This window comes from Carettochelys insculpta, chromosome 19 (assembly GCF_033958435.1).
Source record: "Carettochelys insculpta isolate YL-2023 chromosome 19, ASM3395843v1, whole genome shotgun sequence".
In the NCBI taxonomy this organism is placed as follows: Eukaryota; Metazoa; Chordata; order Testudines; family Carettochelyidae; genus Carettochelys; species Carettochelys insculpta.
In genome coordinates, this window is record NC_134155.1 from 4,961,213 (window position 1) to 4,982,450 (window position 21,238).

A 21,238-nucleotide genomic window follows, 5' to 3' on the forward strand; every position below is an offset into this window, starting at 1 on the left:
AGACTAACAGAATAATGTATTAGGTGATGAGCTTTCATGGGACAGACCTATGATCTGAAGAAGTGGGTCTGTCCCATGAAAGCTCATCACCTAATACATTATTTTGTTAGTCTTTAAAGTGCTACTGGACTGCTTTTTTGTTTTGATGTTTTAAAAGGTGTTACACTGAGTTTACGGCAGGTGCAATGTCACATTTAAAATCACGCCAAGTAATACATGTTAGCCAACATGATTTCCAGTGTAACCTATTTTCCTAGGCAAGACCATGGACTAAGTTAAGAAGGGCCTGGGGGCGGGGGAGGCTTTCAGCAAAATAAAGTGTAGGCATAAGAAATAAGTGGTCAGTTTCTCCAGATGTTGCTGTTTTCCTGAGCCTTGACTCTATTTCAGAGCAGCTTAATCCTGGGTTGTGTTTATCTTTGTAGAGCTCACAGTATCCTGTAACGTGAAATCCTAACAACAGAGTGCGTGTGCGCATGGGGGGTTGCCATCCCTCAAACTGGAGAGACTTGTCCATATGAGACCTTAACGGCCAGAATTATTAGCCTGTTCACAGTGTACAAACGTCTATTTAAAAGTGCTGCAGTTGAGGCTTTTTTGAGTTGTTAGAGGGGAGTTTGTTTAACCATGCTCTGGGTTTTTACTGATTTCAATTGTAAGTGTGGCAAGGAATGAAAGGAGATTTAACTCTCTGCAGCGGAGAATGGGGACGTTTCCAGAAGTTCAAAGCTCTCCCTGTCCTGACCACAACCCAATTTGTAACATGAAGGATACATTTGGGCTCCAAGAAATTGGGCAGATGTGTCAAGTATCTATAAAATCCTTAGCACTGGGCAGCTTTCCAGTATGAGTAATAACATCCAGTGGAAATGTGTATTAGCCAGGATCCAATAAAACCACAACGTTTTTACTCCACACCAGTCCACATGCGGAAAGTATGGAAGTACTTTAACCATTATTACTCAAGGAGGGGTTGGAACAAAGTGGATCCTAATGGCCTTCAGGCTTAAAATTTCCTAAGCAAGCAACTTATCCGAGTACTTCCCCCCCACCCCCAATCAAACGTTGTTCTGCAATAATGTACAGGCCTCCTATAATTCTTTTCGTCTGAGGATTTCCAAAGCCTAAACGTTTAGCTGAGCTTCACAACAGTCCTGGGTAGAAGGAGTTCAGAAATTGCCGCCCCCACCTCTCAAATGTCACCACATCACTGGAAGAATGTGGCACCTACTCAGTAGAACGTAGCAGCTCTTCCCGCCCATCTTTTTAGGGTGGAGATGAAGATGGTTAGTCTATTGCAGTGGTGTCCAAAACCAATTGAAATGATCGCCACCAGGCACTCCCCCACAGTGACTCACTAGAGCCACCGCCAGGGCCGTGCTGCCTGAGCCCCGAGGGCTGCCTGCGCCCCGAGCCACACCATGCTGCCCAAGTCCCAGACAGCTGCGCTGAACCGCTGCACCACTGAGAGCCACCAATGCCCAGACAGCCACATCTCCTGAGCTTCCCAGCTCTGGGCCCTCCCAAGTGGTGGGGCGTGTGCATGGATGGGCGGAGCGCGCTCAATGTGCGCGGCTCTAGGGAGCCTCATTCACCGCATCTCACTGTCCAGTTTGCCGCATGTGGCAAACAGAGAGCGTCATGGACACCTCAGGTCTATTGGTACAGCAAGAAGAATTCAGAGAGGTAAAGTGTAATTCCCTGGTTTAGGTTTTGGGTGGGGCGCTATGGGTAGCACCACCACTCATTCACAGAAGTGCTAGGATGTCTTTTAATTCCCATAAGTGGTGAGAACAGTGGTTTTAAAGGGACACATCAATTCAAAGTCAAGTTGGTTTAAAGGAAGAAAATACACAGTAACGTCAGGTGCTGCCCAACTTCCCCTACCAATTGTGTGGTTTTACAACCACATTTTCGGCTCTTAAAGGTGTGTTTTGTCCTCCTTTGCTGTGCAAAGGATCCGCCTCAGCAACAAAAGGAGACAATGTAACTGACTATGCCCAAAGTGGTCTTATGGGTTAGTGGTAAGAATACTGAAGTCTGGTCTGCGCAATGGACCTGTACTGGTGTAACTGCGTCGTTCGGGGGGTTCAAAATCCACATCCCTGAGCATTGTAGTTACGTTGACTGTCTCTCACACTTGCACTCACCCTCCCAGCATGCTGTGTTAGCAAGAGAGCTGCTCCTGGTGATATAGTTACCACGTCTCAGGGAGGTGTATTGACTGTGCCAATGGGAGAGCTCTGCCATCAATTTAAAGCAATGATTCTCAGACTCTTGACGGGTGACTCCTTTTGCACACTAAGCCTCTGAGTGTGACACCACCCCCCAAATTAAATATACATTTTAAATATAGTTAACCCTGTTATAAATGCTGGTGGCAAAGTGGAGTTTGGGATGAAGTATGACTGCTCATGATCTCCCCCATGTAATAGCCTCCTGACCCCCTGATGGTTCATGACCCCTGGTTTGAGAATCCCTGGTTTAGAGCATGTTCGTTACAGCACCGCAGCAGCACAGTTGCACCGATGCAGTGTTTTAAGTGAAGGTTTTGTTCTGAGTAAATGAAAATGTCTCTCTCTCTGTCTCTGGCCAGTCTTACTCGCTCATCCTTAGACTCTATCCAAATTCTTCAACCTTTTGGTTTCAGTTGCTACCAGCAGACTGTTTTAAATTCATACAAACAGTTTTCATGATCATCAGGACAGAGCTTTGTGAAAATGTCGTTAAGCTTTGGAAGAAAACCAAATCTTTATTATTTCCCATTACCAAATTTTATTCCTAAATTACCAAAACGGTTTCCCCATGGAACAGGTTTTCTCGCAGCTTTTCTGTTGTCAGGTTTCTGTATGTGCCTGACCAACACGTGTTCTCTCTCTCAACTTAACAAAAAAAATTGTGAGGTAGAAAAGACGCGAAACATGCATGGCGCTCATCAGTTAAGCCGCCTTTTCTAGATCAAAAAAGAAATCTGCTTCCTCCAGTCCTGCTCTTCATTTAGAGCTACTACTGTATTATTTCAAGATTTATGTTTTAAGGGTAAATAAAGTGGTTTGAAGTCAGCTTTAAGAAATCAGTCTTCATTAGGAATTTCAGTTTGTACTAGTACTCTGGAAATTTACAACAGTTTCAAGTCCTGTTGCTTATAGTGTTGGAAACTGCAATTTTTCTGAAAAAGGTGCAGTATAAAACTCAAACCAAATACCAGCTGTTGTTCCTATCTCTTCTCTTCCCCCACATCCCAACCACACTGTTCAGCAAAACAGCAGGAGGCCTGAGTTCTTTAATTCATAAAACAGGGCCAGAGCTCATGTTGTCCAAACTGACTCTCTAGAGCCCTTAAATAGGTAAAAGCAGCAGATGCTGGCACCAGATAATGGCAGCTGTTGACGTTTTTCTTTTCTTTTTTTTTTTTTGGCTGTTAAAAGTCTGGGGCAAAATCCTGGTTTAATTTGATCAGTGTTCCAGTGACCGTTTATTAGCTTTGGAGTTTGCTGTTGGCTTCAGTGCTCCATGTCCAACAAAGTGCAAAACAATCATTTTTTTTCAAACATAAACCGCTTTCATCCTAAAGGTTTCTCCTGTTTAAATATTTAACACTATAGTCATTTATTGCTTCTTGTCCTGTTTCTGAAACATGGCAGAGCTGTGGTGTCCCAAGAGTAGGAAAGAGGGAACTTGTTGTACATGAGTCAGGAGAAACTTTTCAGGGCCTGTGCTTTTTCTGGCAATAAAATACGATGCAATGAGTGTTGGAGTTTAGTGGGGGTGATTTGAATGGTAATTATTGAAGAAACATCCATGTTCCTGACTGGGGATATTTTCATCCCATTGGGATGCAACAGAAGAGGGAAGTCTTTGTCTCTGTGAATGGGGATTTTTACTTATAGCCCCCTATGAATTCCCATTGTCTTGTTCTCTGGAATTGAACTCTTCTGGGTGAAAACAAGGAAAAGTACACAGTGGGACTCTGTAGAGGCCCTTAAAGCATCAACACATTATGTACTCTTTTGCAGAATACATTAGAAAAACTGTCCTCCTAACCAAATAATTTTGATAGATGATTGGAGGCTGTGTCAAACCCAGGAGAATACTACTGCTCTTCCATGATTTGTGTCCCAGTCCATGATTAAAAGCTAGTTATAACTGGGCAGGACAGAATTGCAATGAAATACAGTGTAGGTGTGTGTCATTGTTTGGACAGATCCTGTTGAGGTTTTTCAAAGATTTCATACTGTTATAGGCTCTTGTTCTGTATAGTTTATAGAAAATCCCTCCCACAAGACAGGCAGTGGGTAGCAAATTTGGCAGGAGTAAGGCTAGCTGATACCAACTCTGAAGGGTAGAAAGATGAAAGGAGAGCTCCTCCTTTCCTGTCACCATCTGCTAATAGTGACCAGGTTTTACCAGAGGCTTGATAACAGATTGGGATGATAACCCTTTTCTTGTGCTTTTAGAGGCCTTAGAAAAGACACTCTTGTATCCCCCAGTCCTGCAAACCATTATGCACATGCTTAACTTAGAGTAACTTGGGGCTATTCACTGTGCAATGTTAAACATGCCTGTAACTGCTTTCAGAATCAGGACCCTAATGGTTAACTTCTTAGAGCGACGTCTGGCTATTTTTATTTTCCACTGCTTTCTGCAGTTATATTTGATAACTAAAGTGGACAAGGCTTCAAAAAGCAACTTGTCTTTCCAATACCATAAATTCTGTGAAAATACCAAAGGGTGAAAAAAACAATGCAGTCTTTAATTCAGATGACTGATGGTTAGTAATAACTCTTGGACCTTGCATAGTACTCTACATCTTTAAACGGACAACCCCATAATCACTGCTAATGTGCTTTGCAGATTGCCTTATGGCAAGCTGCCAGATTCTTAAAAACCCTTACAAAGCAACCTCTATCAAAGTGCCTCCATGTTAGATGCTAAGCATGATTGTGTGAAAGATGGGATGTTGGCAGGAGATGAAGGTAGAATTAAGGTGGCTTGGGTGGCTGTTAATTTTCCTGTCTTCTAATATGTGTCCTCTTGCTATAATGTAAATATGGAATTTTTGGCTTTCTTACCATGTATAATGTTTGAGAGAGCGCCGGAATTCATATGTTGAAGCTTGTTTTTTTTTCTTTGTCTGTGAATTATAAATGACAGTATCCCATAGGAAATGGCCTTTTCACAGGTAAGGGTTGGATTCTGATCTTGTGCTCCGTTTGAGAGGCATCTAACTGATTGAGTAACCACAGTTGGGCTACCTGCAGAGTAAGGCACTACTCAGTGTGAGTAAATGAGGCAAATTCTGCCTTTATCTGATGATGTACATCTCCAAAGACTTGAAGAAATTCTAACCAGTAATTATGGAAAAAGTAAACTTCCCATAAAGCTTGATATAAAGGAATGCCGTTTCCACTAGAAGGTTTGCAAAGCATATCTAGAACAAATGGAGTGTACCTTGCAATAGCTTGTGTGAAACCTTTTGTTGTGAACCTGTTGTGCTGAGCATGGACATCTGTCAGTTAATGCACTGGGGCTGATATTTTACTTCATTGTGAAATAAAGTCACTGGCGTTTGTCTGTGAAAGTCGTGGCCGATGAGCTGAATGGACCTCAGTTTACCATCTTATAGCAACAAATTATCTGCCTCTGAAGACTGACTTTGTTTTGAGTGGTCCAAGATCTAAACAGGTGTCATGGCATTGCCTTCGCTTTGGATAAAAATGGCGTAACCAAGAGGTGGTGCTTCCATTGGAGCTCATTTCACCTCTTGTCCAGATCTGACCTCTTTATTTAGAGCTCTGTTTTCAACATCTCTCCTGACTTGAAATACCAGTTAGTGATAGTAGTCGGTGCTGTGCTGAAACAAAAGGAAATGTAGCTGTTGGCCTCTGTGAAGGACTTTTGGTTGGCTTTTTGCAGGACTGTCTAGCAAACTCTCAGATTATGGAAGAAAAAGCAGTCAAGTAGTACTTAAAGACTAGCAAAATAATTTATTAGGAGAGCTTTCGTGGGACAGACCCACTTCTTCAGACCGTAGCCAGACCAGAACAGACTCAATATTTAAGACACAGAGAACCAAAAACAGTAAGCAAGGAGGACAAATCAGAAAAAGATAATCAAGGTGAGCAATCAGAGAGTGAAGGGGTGGGGGGGAACGTCAAGAATTAGACTGAGCCAAGTATGCAGACGAGCCCCTATAGTGACTATATATGGAAGAGTGTCACTTTGTTTTAATGGCTATATCCGTAGTCTCGTACCTATACAGAGACTATATCTAAATAAACTGAATGGAGAAATCTTTATTTAGTAAGTTATATTTGTAATTCAAGTCATGTCTTGAAATGGCTAGTCAAGGCAAGATTTTATTATAAAAAGAAATTAGGGATAAGAGTGAAAATTTCTGTCTTGTGTGAAAAAAGTTATGTGCAGATGATTGATATAACAATTCCTGCAGGATTTACATTCACTTCACTTACTGAATGCGTTGGATGCTTGGCTAAGGGACGTTAGATAAATATTAATGTTTGTGTGATTCTGACGATACTTCTGACGAGACCTTTTTTCCTCTGGAAAATGAATTATAAAATGTTCTTTGACTTTCTCACATTTCTTATAAAAAGTACAAAACCATTCCAGCAGGGGGGACCGAAAACCAAACAAACGAAAACCAAAGCCCCCCAAAAACAAAAACCCCCAAACCCTGTTTGCTAGGTTGATCTTTATTTTGATCTTGAAAACACAAGACTGTGATAAATGTATTTGTTTTTCAAAGACCGTGTAGCTACAATAATATCCTTGCTCATGGAATTCTATATAAAAGGGGGGATGAATAGAACCTTACTTAATGGCAGGAGACAAAGGGAATGGGGGATGGAATTATTAACCGGATGGAATTATTAACCAGATGGAGGGCGCTTATGTGGTGTTTTGCTTCAGAGGCTGGTTTTAGGACATGCAATCCGGTGGCTTCCCACCCAAATATATTCCAAATACATTTCATAGCAGCTGTGATGGGGTCTAAATTTACTTTGTGTGGTGTTTGGTCTATTCACATAACAAATTCAAAATAATACACAAAATCATCCAGCTCTAGAGAGTCATTCCCACTTTCCTCATGGCGAGGTATTGAACTACAGGTTGAACCTCTCTTGTCCAGCACCCTTGGAACCTGACTGGTGCTAGTTGAGAGAATTTGCATTATTTTATATGTGCCACACAAAAAATAAGTTATCTTTTAGCTGTGGTTGCTAAGTTGCATAACCTATCAGTGCAGGGTAGTTTTAAAAAAAAAAAAAAAAGCAGCAGCAGGTTGTCATTCAACACCCCATGTGAAGGCATTTTTGTGTCCCTTCTCAGCCTCAGCTGCCGTCTCTCCACAATCTGCAACCCACTTATCATCCCCCTTCTGAACAATCAATATATGGTTGAAACTCTAGCCACAAATGCAGTGCAACAGCAGGTGCATGCACAGATTTCAATTCTGTAACTTGTACATAAAAATTGATGTCAAACCCTGAGTGACCAAGACAGAGAGTGCAGTTGTCCTCAGAAGAGCTATTGTGCCAAATTTGGAAACCAAATTCCATTATTAAAAGGTGAAATGGAAAAATGTTAGTTGTGCTTAGAGTACAGATCTCAGCACAGACTGGCTGTGTCTACACTAGCCCAAAACTTTGAAATGGCATGCAAATGGCCATTTTGAAGTTTACTAATGAAGCGCTGAAATACATATTCAGCACCTTATTAGTATGCCAGCAGCCATGGCACTTCGAAATTGACGCGGCTCGCAGCCGTGCGGCTCGTCCAGATGGGGCTCCTTTTCGAAAGGACCCCGGCAACTTCGAAATCCCTTTATTCTTATCTGCTGTTTTCCTTGAAACAGTGGACAAAGTAAGATGATTTTACGTATGAATGTTACAGTGCAGATCTTGGGAAAGTTCTGTAAGGCACTAGGCACCAGACACCATGTGAGTTTTGATTAGGAGGTGGGAGTCATCCTGGTTCAGCATCTAAGTAGCTTTTAAAAAATTAACCATGGTTTGTTGCTATTTTTTAAAATTTAAAATTTAGGGGCACTCTGGGTTTTGGTGCTGGCTGCTGCTTTCTTTCACTCTGAGCTGAATCTTTGCTGTTTTTAAAACAAAACAAAACAGTGACCATGCTGCAGATTGCTGTGCGCTCTTGTGTCTGTCCATATCGCCCTGTGTTACTTACAAAAACGAAATGGCAATCTGGAAATGAGACAGCCTCCATGGTCTTAATACGTCTTAACGTTTCTCTGCATTGCTATATGTCTCCTTCTGGGCTGTACACATCTCAGTGTCTTTGAGGGCTGTACTCCTTTTGCTGTTTCTCTGTCATCGCACCCTGCAGTATGATTTTGGTGCATTTGACCCATGGGGGATTTCTTCATTTTTATTTGTTATTTGTATGTTTGATAGATTAGCTAAACACTCAGAACCAAGATTTCCCCCTTGTGCTAGCTGCTGTTGATATTCCTAGGAAGAGACAGAGTTATTTTGGAGAGCTAACATTCTAATTAAACAAAATTTATCAAGAAGGAAAGAAATTTAAATTCAAACATTATCCCCATTTTACAGGTGGGATACTAAGCCACAGACACACTGAAGTGGAAGTCTGTGGAAAAGCCAGAAATTAAACACAGATTTCCTGAGGCCTAGGATAGTGCTTTAGCCACAAAGACTTGGTCTGTACTAGGCAGGTCAGTTGACTGCAGACATGCAATTCTAGCTACGTAGCTAGAATTGACTTATCTGCAATCGAGTTACCTCGCTGTCCACTCAGAGGGAGGTCAACAGGAGAAACTCTTCTGTCAACCTCCGTTACTCATCAAGATATTAAGGAGCACAGGGGTCAACTGTGAACCTCAGTTCAATTTCACGTCTCTACCAGACGTGCAAAATCAAACTCTGGAAGATTGACCCTGAACAGGTTGATCTTCTCCGTAGCATAGACAAGCCCAAAGTCTCCTTCAGCGTTCATTTAGGAGGCTTATTCATGTAGCCAATAAGACCAGCTGAGCTTCTCTGTCTCCCAGGTGACTGACTTGATACTTTTTCCATACTTTTAACTATCACTTTTATGTTTTGTTGAGTAAATCCTTCCTTCCTCGGATCCACTGTAAATATGTTGATCCAATGGAAGCTTTTAAGTGTCTTCTGAGTTTCACCAGGTAGATGAAAAGCATTCTGGTGGTCTTAAGCACAGCAATATTCCAGTTTTGGGGGAGGGATAGCTCAGTGGTTTGAGCATTGGCCTGCTATACCCAGGGTAGCGAGTTCAATCCTTGAGGGGGCCATTTAGGGACTGGGGCAAATAGATGTCAGGGATGGTGCTTGGTCCTGCCAAGAGGGCAGGGGACTGGCCTAGATGATCTCCTCAGGTCTCTTCCAGTTCAAGGAGGTGTGTGTGCAACCTGTAAAGCTCTTGACTCAGGCACTTAGCTCAATGTGAGTTGTGTAATGGGTCTTCTATCAACCACAAATAAAATCCAATCCAGTTTATTTTTAAAAAAAGCGTTGGGAAAAATGCCTTGCCTTGGGTCTTTCTATTCAAGACCACCATTGTATTTTGGCCTCTTGAATTTCATGTGTCATAAAAATGTTACAAAATTTTCTCCTATGAACAGCTGCCTTGTTTCTCTTGAAGATGGAAACTGAGTATGAACCTTTTCCTTTCTCTCTCAGGCTCTTGAGGAAGCCCAAAAAGCCATTCAGCAACTCTTTGGTAAGATTAAAGATATCAAAGACAAGGCTGAAAAATCAGAGCAGATGGTGAGTGGCAGTTTCTTCCGGGCCTTTGGGGGGAGTTGAAGGTCTTCTGGTCCCTGTGGTGGTTGTTTGCCCACCCTAATGGTTGCATATTGCTGTTGAGACATCATTCTGGCTTTTGCGCTACATACTGTACGTAGGCTCTGTGCCCTTGTTCCTATGTTCATGTAGCTGTGGAAGCTAGTAGGGTTCCAATCCCAGAGAAAAGAGGCCCGTCACATCCTCTTCTTACAATTTGCTGCAGTGGCTTTGATGGTTAATCAGTCTCTTGTTCTTAATCCCTAGGTTAAAGAAATCACACGAGATATCAAGCAACTAGATCATGCTAAGAGGCATCTGACGACCTCCATCACCACTCTCAATCACCTGCACATGCTGGCAGGGGGAGTGGATTCGCTTGAGTAAGCCACAGGAATTTTCACTGGTGCTTTTATTAATATGGGGTTCTACAGCTGTATTCTGGAGTCATTGGCTGCATTCTGAATATTAGGCAATCCTTCTTCAAGGGAAGGTGTGCTCACAGAATCAGTGGCTGTTATAAATCCTGCTGGCAGGTCCTTTCTGCACGTACCCCTGCAATCCTTGTCCCATCTGACTAGGAACTACCGTTGCACCATTGGACTCTTGAGTTGTGTCGCTGATTAGCAGCATTAGAAGGCCATAGCTGGTAAATAATATTGTTCCATTCATTTGGATGTCCAAATTCTGAGTGTGACCTTAACAGATTAGAGCATCCATCAAATGGTATTTGAGATTAGTGAAATTTATCTATTTAGTTGTTTGCGTGTTTAAGGTACTCACCACTATTATATGAAGGGGTTGTTACACAGATTATGAAGTACATTTAATAGTCCTTGAACAGAAAAGAACCTTGTGTTTCCAAGGCATTTATAATTTAAGTCCAAGCCACCTCACTTGTACAGAGCCTGAAGGATGCAGAAAAGGAAATAATTTAATTTGACTTTCCAATCTTTTACTCATGAAAGACATTAACAATAAAGTCAAGGCCAACAGCTTTTCATCATCATAATTCGCTTCCCTGTGAGGCTCTTACTCATACTCTTCTGGGATGTGAAATAGCTTGCTTTGGGTCAATATGGCAAAATAACATTTACTGCTTTCAAATCCATACTGTGAAGTTGATGCATTCAATAGTTTACATGTTCTTTGCCAAGAGTTACTTCTGACATCTGTATTTCTGAAGCATTATTAGATGTATGCTGTCTCTGTTTATTTCAGCTTCAGTTAAAACAAATTCTAATGCTGCAGTGGAATGTTAATGAACATTTGTGTATTTTAGAAAAATAAATTTCAGCATGTGCCTCTGTGACTCAGGGTGGGATGAGGTAATTTATGGAATTGCCACCCAAGATCTGCCTTTACACTAAGCAGCCTGGTTTTATAATCTCTGATTTCTTCTTCAGGGCTATGACCAGAAGGAGACAGTACGGGGAAGTTGCCAATCTCCTACAAGGTGTTGTGAATGTGTTAGAGCACTTCAGCAAATATATGGGGATTCCACAGATACGCCAGCTTTCTGAAAGGTAAAATGATCAGTCCTTGTGCACTTTGTATGCCTGTGGGGACAGGAATTTAGAAAATGCATTGCACAGGGTAACTTTTCCAAGAATATAAAGGCTGGATGTATTCTTTAAAGTTTATGTCCGGCCTAAATGGATAGTTTTTAAAACTGGGTGCAGTTGGCTCATCTCTTTGCCAGTCTATTTTATTCATAACAATAATTAACATGTATACAATTCACAAATGGCCTGGACTTCCCACTGCCGGGCTTTTAATAGGTACAGTGATTTATAAACAGTGAACATTGTTCTGTGTGATCTGAAATGAATTAGTGTTTGTAATAAATGGAGAGCTGATATTTTCTGCCACTTTATTTGTCTCGTTGCGCTGGTCCATATGCATAGCACAAAGTAGAATTTACTTACATTTAAAACAAAAAACATGCCTGAGGCCACTTTCTGCCCTGACTTCCGTGGAGTTGCACAGAGCTTGGGTCAAGGCAGTCTAGAGCTTCATGTGTATCCAGTCCCCATTGATTCATGCAGTTGGAGTTCCCAAAATAACCAGACAAGGCTATTGTGAATCTGCCAAGTTTTGTATGATTTCTACCTGAAAGTGGATCCACCTGGCTCTGAGCTCTGCAATACGAGTGCATATTTGTGGCAACAAATCCCACCGAGGCTGGGCGAGAGTGTGGAAATTGGGCAAAACATACCTAGTTTTGCTTTGTAACTTTTTCATCCAACTATGTCCTGGTGCTGTTTTTCTGGAATAGGTTAAACAACAGCCGCCAAACTAGCGATCTTGAGCTTGCGGTTTTCCTCCACACAGCCGTGTGGAGAGACTTTTTCTTGATCTCTGGTCTCTCTAGAAACAGCAGTGTATCTTGTCACTCAGTAAGACCCCTTTCTAGCCGATTAAGGAATGGTGTAGAATAACCTAGCCACATCTTTTTGGGATGGGATGGCTTCAGTTGGGAATTTGAGGATAGGGATGAGAAAATGCCTACGAGCAATATTCCTTCTAATCTTTTCCCTGTGCTGAATAAATTTTTATGTGCACCACCGGTAGAAGAATAAAACCTCGCTAGATGGTGTTTGAATCTCTCCTGAGCTCTGCACAAGCACATAGCTTACAGGGAGCACTGGTCTAGGAGATAGTCAGTGTATTACACTGTCCCCTCCCTTTTTGGTGGTTACAAGGAACGATGTATAAAACTGCCCAAGGTGGTGCTAAAGGCAGATCCAAAGAATAAAATTTAAAAATATGCTATTGGCATTCATGCAGGGGATGGAGTGACAGTGTTTGCATAGTAATGTGAACCTGTACTTTTTACTTCAGCCTAATGTTTGCTTTTTGCACGCATGTGGCTGCTGTTCTCAGATATCAGATGGGAGGCTTGGTATGTGAGACGGCTTTGGTGGAGCTTGGCAGATACAGCAGTGAGTGGCTTTCAGTGGCATCTTTCCTAGAGGAAGCAACTAGCAGCCCAAGTCAGTATAGAACTGCAGACAATATGGATGTCATTGGTTTTAGGGAAGTTAAACTGGCTGTTTTAACTCAGGACCTGCCGCCTCGCCCGGCCATGGCCGTGGGATTCCACCAATGGGGTGGTTCTGGCTGGGCACGGCTGGCAATCGACAGAGTTTACTAGCAAGGGCTGATGAACAAGTAAGTGTACTAGTAAGCCACATACTTATCGACAGGCTTGCCGGTTAACTGTTTCACGTCCCTAATGGGTTTGATGTGTCTAAATGCTGAACACACACAGTCAGAATTCAGTTGTTCCTCTTTGATGCATTGACCCTTCTCCCAGAAGACTCAGGAGTGTGCATCTGTTCTACCCCAGTGTACTGCTCCTCTCAAAGTCTGCAGAGAGGAGGGGGGATAATAGGTAGAGCTCCTAAACACAGACTTGAGTTCAAGCACTTGCTTAAGTTTCATCCTAGTCAGTAAGTTTTAAGCAAATACTAGAGAGCTTTACTGAGTCATGGCCATGGTGCATGGCCAGGCCATGCTGTAGCCTGGAAATAGAAAGCGTGCCCTTGTTCTTCCAGATTACTACTTCTCTGCCCAGCATCAGTCCACTCTGAGTGGGGAGCAGTGGATGAGACTATTGCTGGCCATTACACAGACATACATTAATGCTGCTTTTGCATCCAATATATGTAACTGCTTATGCAGGGATCTGGAATTTGGCCAATGGTTCCTTTTCGAATATGCAGCCATTTATTTTATAGTGGCTTGTACTGAAAAATAAAAGCTTTTTGTCACGCTGGTAAAAGACAAGGGTATCGAGTCCCACCACAAAATCTGGTGCGGGCCGGGAAGAAAATCTTTTTCTGTTTTACTGTCTCTCTAAGATAAGGCTGTGAAAAGCTTCGGGAAAGTCTGTTCTTACTATTTGTAAGGTTCTCTTTGTGGGATTTTCCTTTCTCTGCTTAGACAGACAGTTATAGAAGCACCATCTGGTAATGATAGCAGTGGTGGTGGGCTGAAAGAAGAGCTACACCCAACTCATTGCTAGGATCTTGTTAGTACTTTGACAGGCAACACATTACTGTAAAAATGATTTATTAGTCTGTAATCTGTGACTGAATTTGATTACGTGTGTCCATATTCCAGTGCAGTTTGGACTTTGCATTTCTTTTCTCTGTCTTACTTGGATGTGTTTTAAAAGTTAACGTTAACACTGAAGCAGACTTGCTTACCTTTAACACCGTTTTCATCCTTTCAAGTTATTGCTTTTGGTGTACCCATTCATTTGTTCTTTGGGTTTAACAATCAACACGACCCAAAGTGGGCTGAGGCGCCTTGGATGTTTTTGAAATTAAACAATGCCTTTTAAAAGTAAAGTGGGGTGAAGCACCACAGTACTAATTTGTAACAGCAACGAAGGGTCCTGTGGCACCTTACAGAGTAACAGAAAAGTTTTGAGCATGAGCTTTTGTGAGCACAGACTCACTTCATCCGATGCTGGTCTTGGAAATCTGCGGGGCCAGGTATAAATAAGCCAGAGCAAGGGTGGGGAAAACAAGGTTAGCTCAGTCAGCAAGGGTGAGGCTTACTACCAGCAGTTGATCTGGAGGTGTGAACACCAAGGGAGGGGAAGCTGCTTTTGTATTTAGCCAGCCATTCACAGTCTTTGTTTAAGCCTGAGGTGAGGGCGTCAAATTTGCAGATGAATTGTAGCTCAGAAATTTCTCTTTGGAGCCTGGTCCTGAAATTTTTTTGCTGTAGGATAGCTACTTTTAAGTCTGCTACTGTGTGGCCTGGGAGATTGAAGTACAAACCTGTAGGAAAGCACTTCAATCTCCCAGGCCACACAGTAGCAGACTTAAAAGTAGCTATCCTACAGCAAAGAAATTTCAGGACCAGGCTTCAAAGAGAAATTTCGGAGCTACAATTCATCTGCAAATTTGACGCCCTCACCTCAGGCTTAAACAAAGACTGTGAATGGCTGGCTAAATACAAAAGCAGCTTCCCCTCCCTTGGTGTTCACACCTCCAGATCAACTGCTGGTAGTAAGCCTCACCCTTGCTGACTGAGCTAACCTTGTTATCCCCACCCTTGCTGTGGCTTATTTATACCTGGCCCTGCAGATTTCCCAGACCAGCATCTGATGAAGTGAGTCTGTGCTCACGAAAGCTCATGCTCACAACTTTTCTGTTTAGTCTGTAAGGTGCCACAGGACCCTTCGTAGGTGTTACAGATCTAAACTAACATGGCTACCCCTCCGATACTTGAGTACTAATTTGAACATTTTGTTATACTGCTACATGACTATTTGACTAGCTCTCTTGTTCAGATTCAGATGAAGCAAAGTGTGAAAACTTGGGAAGGAAAAGAGACAGCTGAACACTACAGGATGGATTTTAGCAATAATGTGGTTTTAATCTAGGTTTTTTTCCTTGATGCTGCCCAACTTTAACCATTGTATTTCTATAATCCTTTGCAAGTACTGTAACTCATCAGGTGCTTGTAAGTGATTTGACTGAATTATCTTCTGTTCAGGTTCTTGTACTTATACTTTATATGACTCTATCAAGCATCCTGTTTTGCTTTCAAATGCAGATGATATTTTTTACAGACTTGCTTCTTGAAACAACTACTAACGTGGTGTATTAAAGAAGCTGATCACGGTAAACAGAGATACTGTTATCTCTCATTTCTGCTCTGCATTTTGTCTGTGGAGGGTGGATATAATTAGCGGTGAGAAACTCACCCCTGAAAATGGTTTAAGAAGATTTGCAGATAGTGGAGGAAAAAAGCCTGGAAAATATTTAGAAAAGACATAATTATAAGTCTACCACAGAAAAACAGGCTAGTTCAGCCTCTTTGTATCTCAGCACACTGCCAGGGGCAGTGTAATATTTCTGGTAGCTTTGGCAAAAGAAATTGTGGTTTTTAGTAATTTACTGTTATTTGAAACTTAGTAAAGTTATTTAAAAAAAAAAGTAGAGGGGTAAGAGAGAAACAAAGCCTTTGCTAATACACATGTAGCCAAAGATTGAAGGCGTGTGCAAGCAACTAGAAGGAAATGTTCAGTCTGTGCTGTTTAGATTCAAGAGAGCTGCTTTGTGGCCATACCAGCACTTGCTGGGAATCAGGTAAAAGGATGTTGTCAGAATGAAATTAACATTAATAAATATCCAAATTGAGGTTAAATTAGCAACATCTGGAACGGCTAAAACTGCTGAAATTTTTAACTTCTGATTTATTTCCTAGTCGTTGCTATTGGTTTCATCTTTGAATTTCAGTTTGAGCACTGAAATTAAGCAAGGCTTTACTACTTCTGTTGTTTAAATATGCTTCATTTTACATGTGCAAGGAGGCCTGGGACTGCTAATTCAAGTGAAGTTACTCATGTGTGAATGGAGCAGGCGGGGAGGGATGGCTTAGCGGGTGGGGCCAGGGATAGCTCAGTGGATTGAGCATTGGCCTGCTTAAATCCAGGGCTGTGAGTTCAGTCCTTGAGGGGGCCATTTAGGGGATCTCAGGCAAATAGATTTAAAAAAAAAATCTGTTAGGGATGGTGCCTGTCCTGCTGAAATGGCAGGGGACTGGACTTGATGACCTCTGGAGGGCCTTTCGCATTCTGAGAGATAATATATTGATATGAGTAAGGCATCAGGCCACTACCCTTCTCCATTTCCCTGTGCTGGTCACAATGAGGGGACTGTGTAAACAAAGTTGAACAAATGAAACCTGTTATCCCTGATTCCTTTTAAAAAGAAGATTTTTCTGTTTGTGTTAGATTTTGTTAAAAGCCGTTTTGTAGCTTTGATTCAGCAAGGCGTGTGCATGACTTTTACCATGTGAGTACTCCCCTTGCAGTCCCTGGGGCTATTCACTCATTCAAAGTTAAGCACATCCTTAAGTACTTTACTTTTTTGCACCTGGAGTCAAATGCTGATAGTACTGATCCTGTTAAATTTAGCGAACAGGTCCACGTGTTCGTATAAAGCAGCAACATTCAGTAGGAATTCAAAGATCAGCACACTTGTGCATGTTGTCCTCCCACGTTTGCCGCTCCCCACCATCCTCCACTCTAAATAATGCCTTCTCTTGCCCCCAGAGGCAGCCATAGACCAGCCTCTTATCTCATTCTAATTCAATGCCAGTGACTCGCCAGAGCTGCCACTAGAGCCACCGCTGCTGCCGCCATACGCTTCTCATATCAGCTGGTGCGGTGGGTGGGTGGGTGGCATTCCCCACGTGTGGCTCTCAGGAGGAGCCACATTTAAAGGCTCCAAGAGCTGCCTGCGGCTTGAGAGCTCTGTTCACTCCTTGTGGTGAATATATTAGACACACCTGATACAATGGTTTTTATTCACATGGCTCTGGACATGTTTTGAGCCTGAAAGCTTTTTTTTTTTTATTTTCCTGGCGGGGGCGGGGGGGTTCATAAAATGATGTTGCTTTCTCAATCCACATTTTTGCGCTTTGGGTTCAAGAGATCTGATCTTATTGGGCTTAAACAGAGTTACGCCCATGAGTAAGAGCTGATGGGGTGGGCCACTCTACTGCTACAATTCTCTTTCCCTGCAGTTTTATTATATAGTAGGGTCTCAACAGTCGCAAACCATATTCAAGAATTTGTGAGCAGCTGCAGCATCCACTTCCCAGTGTTCTGGGGCGGAGAGCGCCAGCAGCTGTCTCTTTTCCTCCAGGGTCCCAGGCAGGGAGCGCCGGCGGCCAGGCTCCAGGTGGGAGTGGCATTTTAAAAAATCAACATTTGCGAGGATTCTCAAGATGGAACCCTCACAAATGTTGAGACCTTACTGTACTAACACAATTCATTTACTATCTGAACTATACTGTTTGGAAATGTTCTGTCCCAATGAGGCAGGTAGTCCTGAGAAGGAGCTGGCCTATGCGTCTGAAAGCCCTGAGGTTCCCAGACCCGGACGCAGCCAGCATAATTTCTGCACTAGAGAGAGAGAGATCCTGTCAGCTTGAAGAACAGATGGCTAATTGTCATGTGAAATCTGTCAGGAATACGTTTTCCAAAAGAATAAGAAGTCCTGTAGGATCTTAAAGACTAACAGTTATTAGGTAATGAGCTTTCATGGGTAAGACCCACTTCATCAGAGTCTAAGGTAGAAAAGAGCAATCAGAAGCAAGGAGGGGGAAAGAAGGAGAGCAAGAAAGAGAGGGGAAATAAAACAAAGATGGAAAAGAAGAAAGGGGGTGCTCTGCTTACGAGGACTTTTTTGTGAAGCTACAGATTCTCACAGCTACCCCTCTAATAAAATGTTTTGTTTCAGAAACACCCAGTATTGGTGTGTCCAAAAGGATATTTTGTTTTTTTTCCAACACTTCCAGGTCTTAAGAAATTTCAAAATTTGGTGCAATGCAGAAATCCCACATTTCAGCCTGTTCTGAGCTTGACTACACAAAAAGAATTATGAATGTAAATCTGAGTCTGGGGTGTTGTCAAAATTTTCGGATAGCACTGGTAAGCAAAGAAATCAAGTGAGAATTTCATTCAACGTTGCAGGTGGAAAACTTTTTGCAGGACGATTCAGGTAAATAAATCAAAGAAAAGCAGATCATATAGTCAGAGCAATACCTAAATATACATAAAAATAGAAGATCTCACCCTAATTTTTACTGATGTGGATTTTTCTGCTTTTCGGCACCTGAGGGCAAATGACAGTTAAAGGATCCCAGTTTGTTGTTGTCATTTCTTGTAGCATTTTAGCTAGTGTTGGAGCTGAACTGGGAAGATTAAAGAAGCAACTCCTAAGATATAGCTGGAAGGTTGTTTTAAACAATCCAAATCCATCCTGTGGAAAAAAAATAATCCTAGCCACTCTTGCTAACATATCTGTCTGCCTCAGTGGAAAAATCCACTGCTTTGTATAATCAAGTTTTAGTCCTTAAAGCGGTTCCAGTACAGTAAAAAGTAATGGAAGCTTTCAAGGATTGCAAAGGGACTTAAGTGCTTAAGTGTTTACTTTGGCGCAGGCCCGAAATGTGTAGGCATTTTCATTTCTTTAGAATAATCAATTAAGCCCTGTCAACTTCTATTTCTGGAAGTTAGAAGCTTTGTTCTCTCAGCTAAGTCAAACAAAAGATGGATCTTGTATATGGCTCTTTAAAGGAAACAAAAGATTGCGTTGTTTAAACTTTTCCACCCTTCTCCAGTCCTCGCTCTTTCATTCTCCTAAATAAATAACGGACTTATTATATGTGACTGTAGCCAAACAATACTCAAATGGAGGTATTTAACAATAGGTCATTCCACCTGGGAGCTGTGAATAATTCCACTCTGGAAACAGGTTTTGTGAAGCTTTTGCACATTAACAATATGCTTTTAATGACATATCGATGGTACACGTGAAGATAGAGGTGTAGGCTGCCTGCAGTACTGAATAGGGTTAGTTCAATTATAATTAAAAGAATGACTCTGATTTATACTGGCTGAGAAGCTGAGCTAGGACAACATCACTAATGTGTAGAGTGGTGAGGGGAGATTAACATGAGGCATTTCTTCCATTAAGATGTAATGAACGTTTTCACAGCACTAGTTCGCCAGATATACTTAGCACAAAACAAAACAGAACAAACCCAAAAAACACAAAGGAGCTACAGTAATCCCTCGAGGCACGTGAGGGCTGTGGTCCATGTAACCCTTACATACCTTGAATTTCGCATAAGTCCGGGAGGGCTTGGGTTGAGGCCCTGGGATGGGGCAGGGGGTTAAGCCTGGGCTGGGTTAGGGTGGCAGGGGTGGTGGGAGGGTGCAGTTGAGCTGGGGCTTACCAGAGGGATGTGGCAGGGGTTGAGCCCGGCCAGGGGTTGGAGCTGGGGCTGTGGGGGTGGTGGGTAGGGGGTTTGGGCTGGAGGCCTGGGCGCCGGGGGTTGGGAGCCCTGGGCGCAAATTGAAGCTGGAGCCCTGCATGCCAGGGAGTGTGAGCTGGGGCTGTGGAGGTTTGGGGGGTGGTGGGGGGGTCTGTTGAACAGGGTGAACTGGGACGGAGGGGGGAACCGGTGGGGGTAGAACCTCATGTGGCTGCAGCAGCTGGCGGCTGACAGCCCAGCGTGTGCCGGGGGAGGTGTCAGCTGGGGACGGGGGGGGTTGAGCCAGGTGGAGGGGGCTCGAACGGGGGTGAACTGGGGTGGGTTGAGCTGGCAGGGGGGATAGAGCCCCTGCACACGCCAGCAGCAGCTGACAACCAGAGCCCCAAGCACTGTGCGGAGGGCGGGGGGTGAGCTGGGACTGCGGGAGGGAGGGTTTGAGCTGAGATGGGGGAGTTTGAACAGATGGTGCACTGGGGTGGGGTGGTTGGGTAGAAGGGGGCTAGAGCCTCACCAGGGGCTGGGAGCCGGAGCCCCTGGCATGGATTGAAATCAGAGCCGCATGCCCAGTGGGGGGTGAGCTGGGATTGGGGGAGTTGGGTGGGGCTGAGCTGACAGGGGGCTTAATGGGGGTAAACCGGGGTGGCTGTCAAGTGGCAGCCACTCTAGGAAGCGAGGGGCAGGGGTTTAGCCCACCTGACTGCCCACAGGGGCAGGCAGATAGGCCGGCTAAAAGCCTTCCCCCTACCTTCCCAGAGTGGTGCCTAATGTCACTCTGGGAAGCAGGGGAAGGGGCTCTTAGCCTGTCTAGCTGCTTGTAGCTGTGGGAAGCTAGGCCGGCTGATGGCCAAGCAGCTTTGCGTTGTGTGAATGTGAAGCCGCGTAAAGCGAGTATTACTGTGTGAATCGGGAGTCACCCACATACGAGCGGGGTCGTGTACTCTGGATCTGTGGACTCTGAGACCTTACTGTAGTTGTAGTGGTTTGAGCATTGCGGGGTTGTGAGTTCAGTCCTTGAGGAGGCCATTTAGGGTCTGGGGCAAATATATTTAAGCAAAAAAATCTTTCAGGGATGTTGCGTAGTCCTGCTGAGAGGGCAGGGGGCTGGGCTGGACGACCTCTCAAGGTCCCTTCCAGCTCTGTGAGATATCTGTATGTCTGTGTGTAGTTCCAGAAACAAAGTAATTGCTTTCTCTTTCTCTGGCAGGGTAAAAGCTGCCCAAAATGAGCTAGGACAACAAATCCTCGCAGATTTTGAAGAAGCTTTTCCTTCCCAGGGCACAAAGGTACGGTGGCTTTTTTTTGGCTTCCTTTAAAGAATAGTCTATTGCTAAAATGAAATGTCAAACATAATTATTACAAGCTTTTGTTTACTACTTGACGTATGTGTGGCTTCTTTTGTTTTAGGAGCTACTTTAGAAAGACACACAAATCTAGTGGTAGAGTAACGTGTGTAGTTTTTCTAACTGTTATCCATCAAAGAAGCGTATAGAATGACATTCCACAAGGACAAACGCAAAGTACTCCACTTAGGAAGGAACAGTGATTTTTTTGTTGCCGGTACTGAGTACCGGAACCTTGGCAGCCCCAGCCACGAGAACCCCAGCAAGAGGGGTGGAGGG

At 43.3% G+C, this 21,238-nt stretch overlaps 1 protein-coding gene across 6 annotated transcripts in view; it reads left to right on the forward strand.

Annotated features, from left to right (window-relative positions):
- The window catches only part of VPS53 (VPS53 subunit of GARP complex), a 103,459-nt gene that overhangs the window by 26,568 nt on the left and 55,653 nt on the right, over window positions 1–21,238 (forward strand). For all 6 annotated transcript variants that reach the window (XM_075013540.1, XM_075013539.1, XM_075013537.1 and 3 more), the window contains exons 5-8: window positions 9,705–9,791; window positions 10,074–10,189; window positions 11,213–11,332; window positions 20,824–20,902. In XM_075013540.1, coding sequence (XP_074869641.1) covers window positions 9,789–9,791; window positions 10,074–10,189; window positions 11,213–11,332; window positions 20,824–20,902 — 318 coding nt within the window. In that variant the 5' untranslated portion in view covers window positions 9,705–9,788. The remainder of the gene's footprint in view (window positions 1–9,704; window positions 9,792–10,073; window positions 10,190–11,212; window positions 11,333–20,823; window positions 20,903–21,238) is intronic.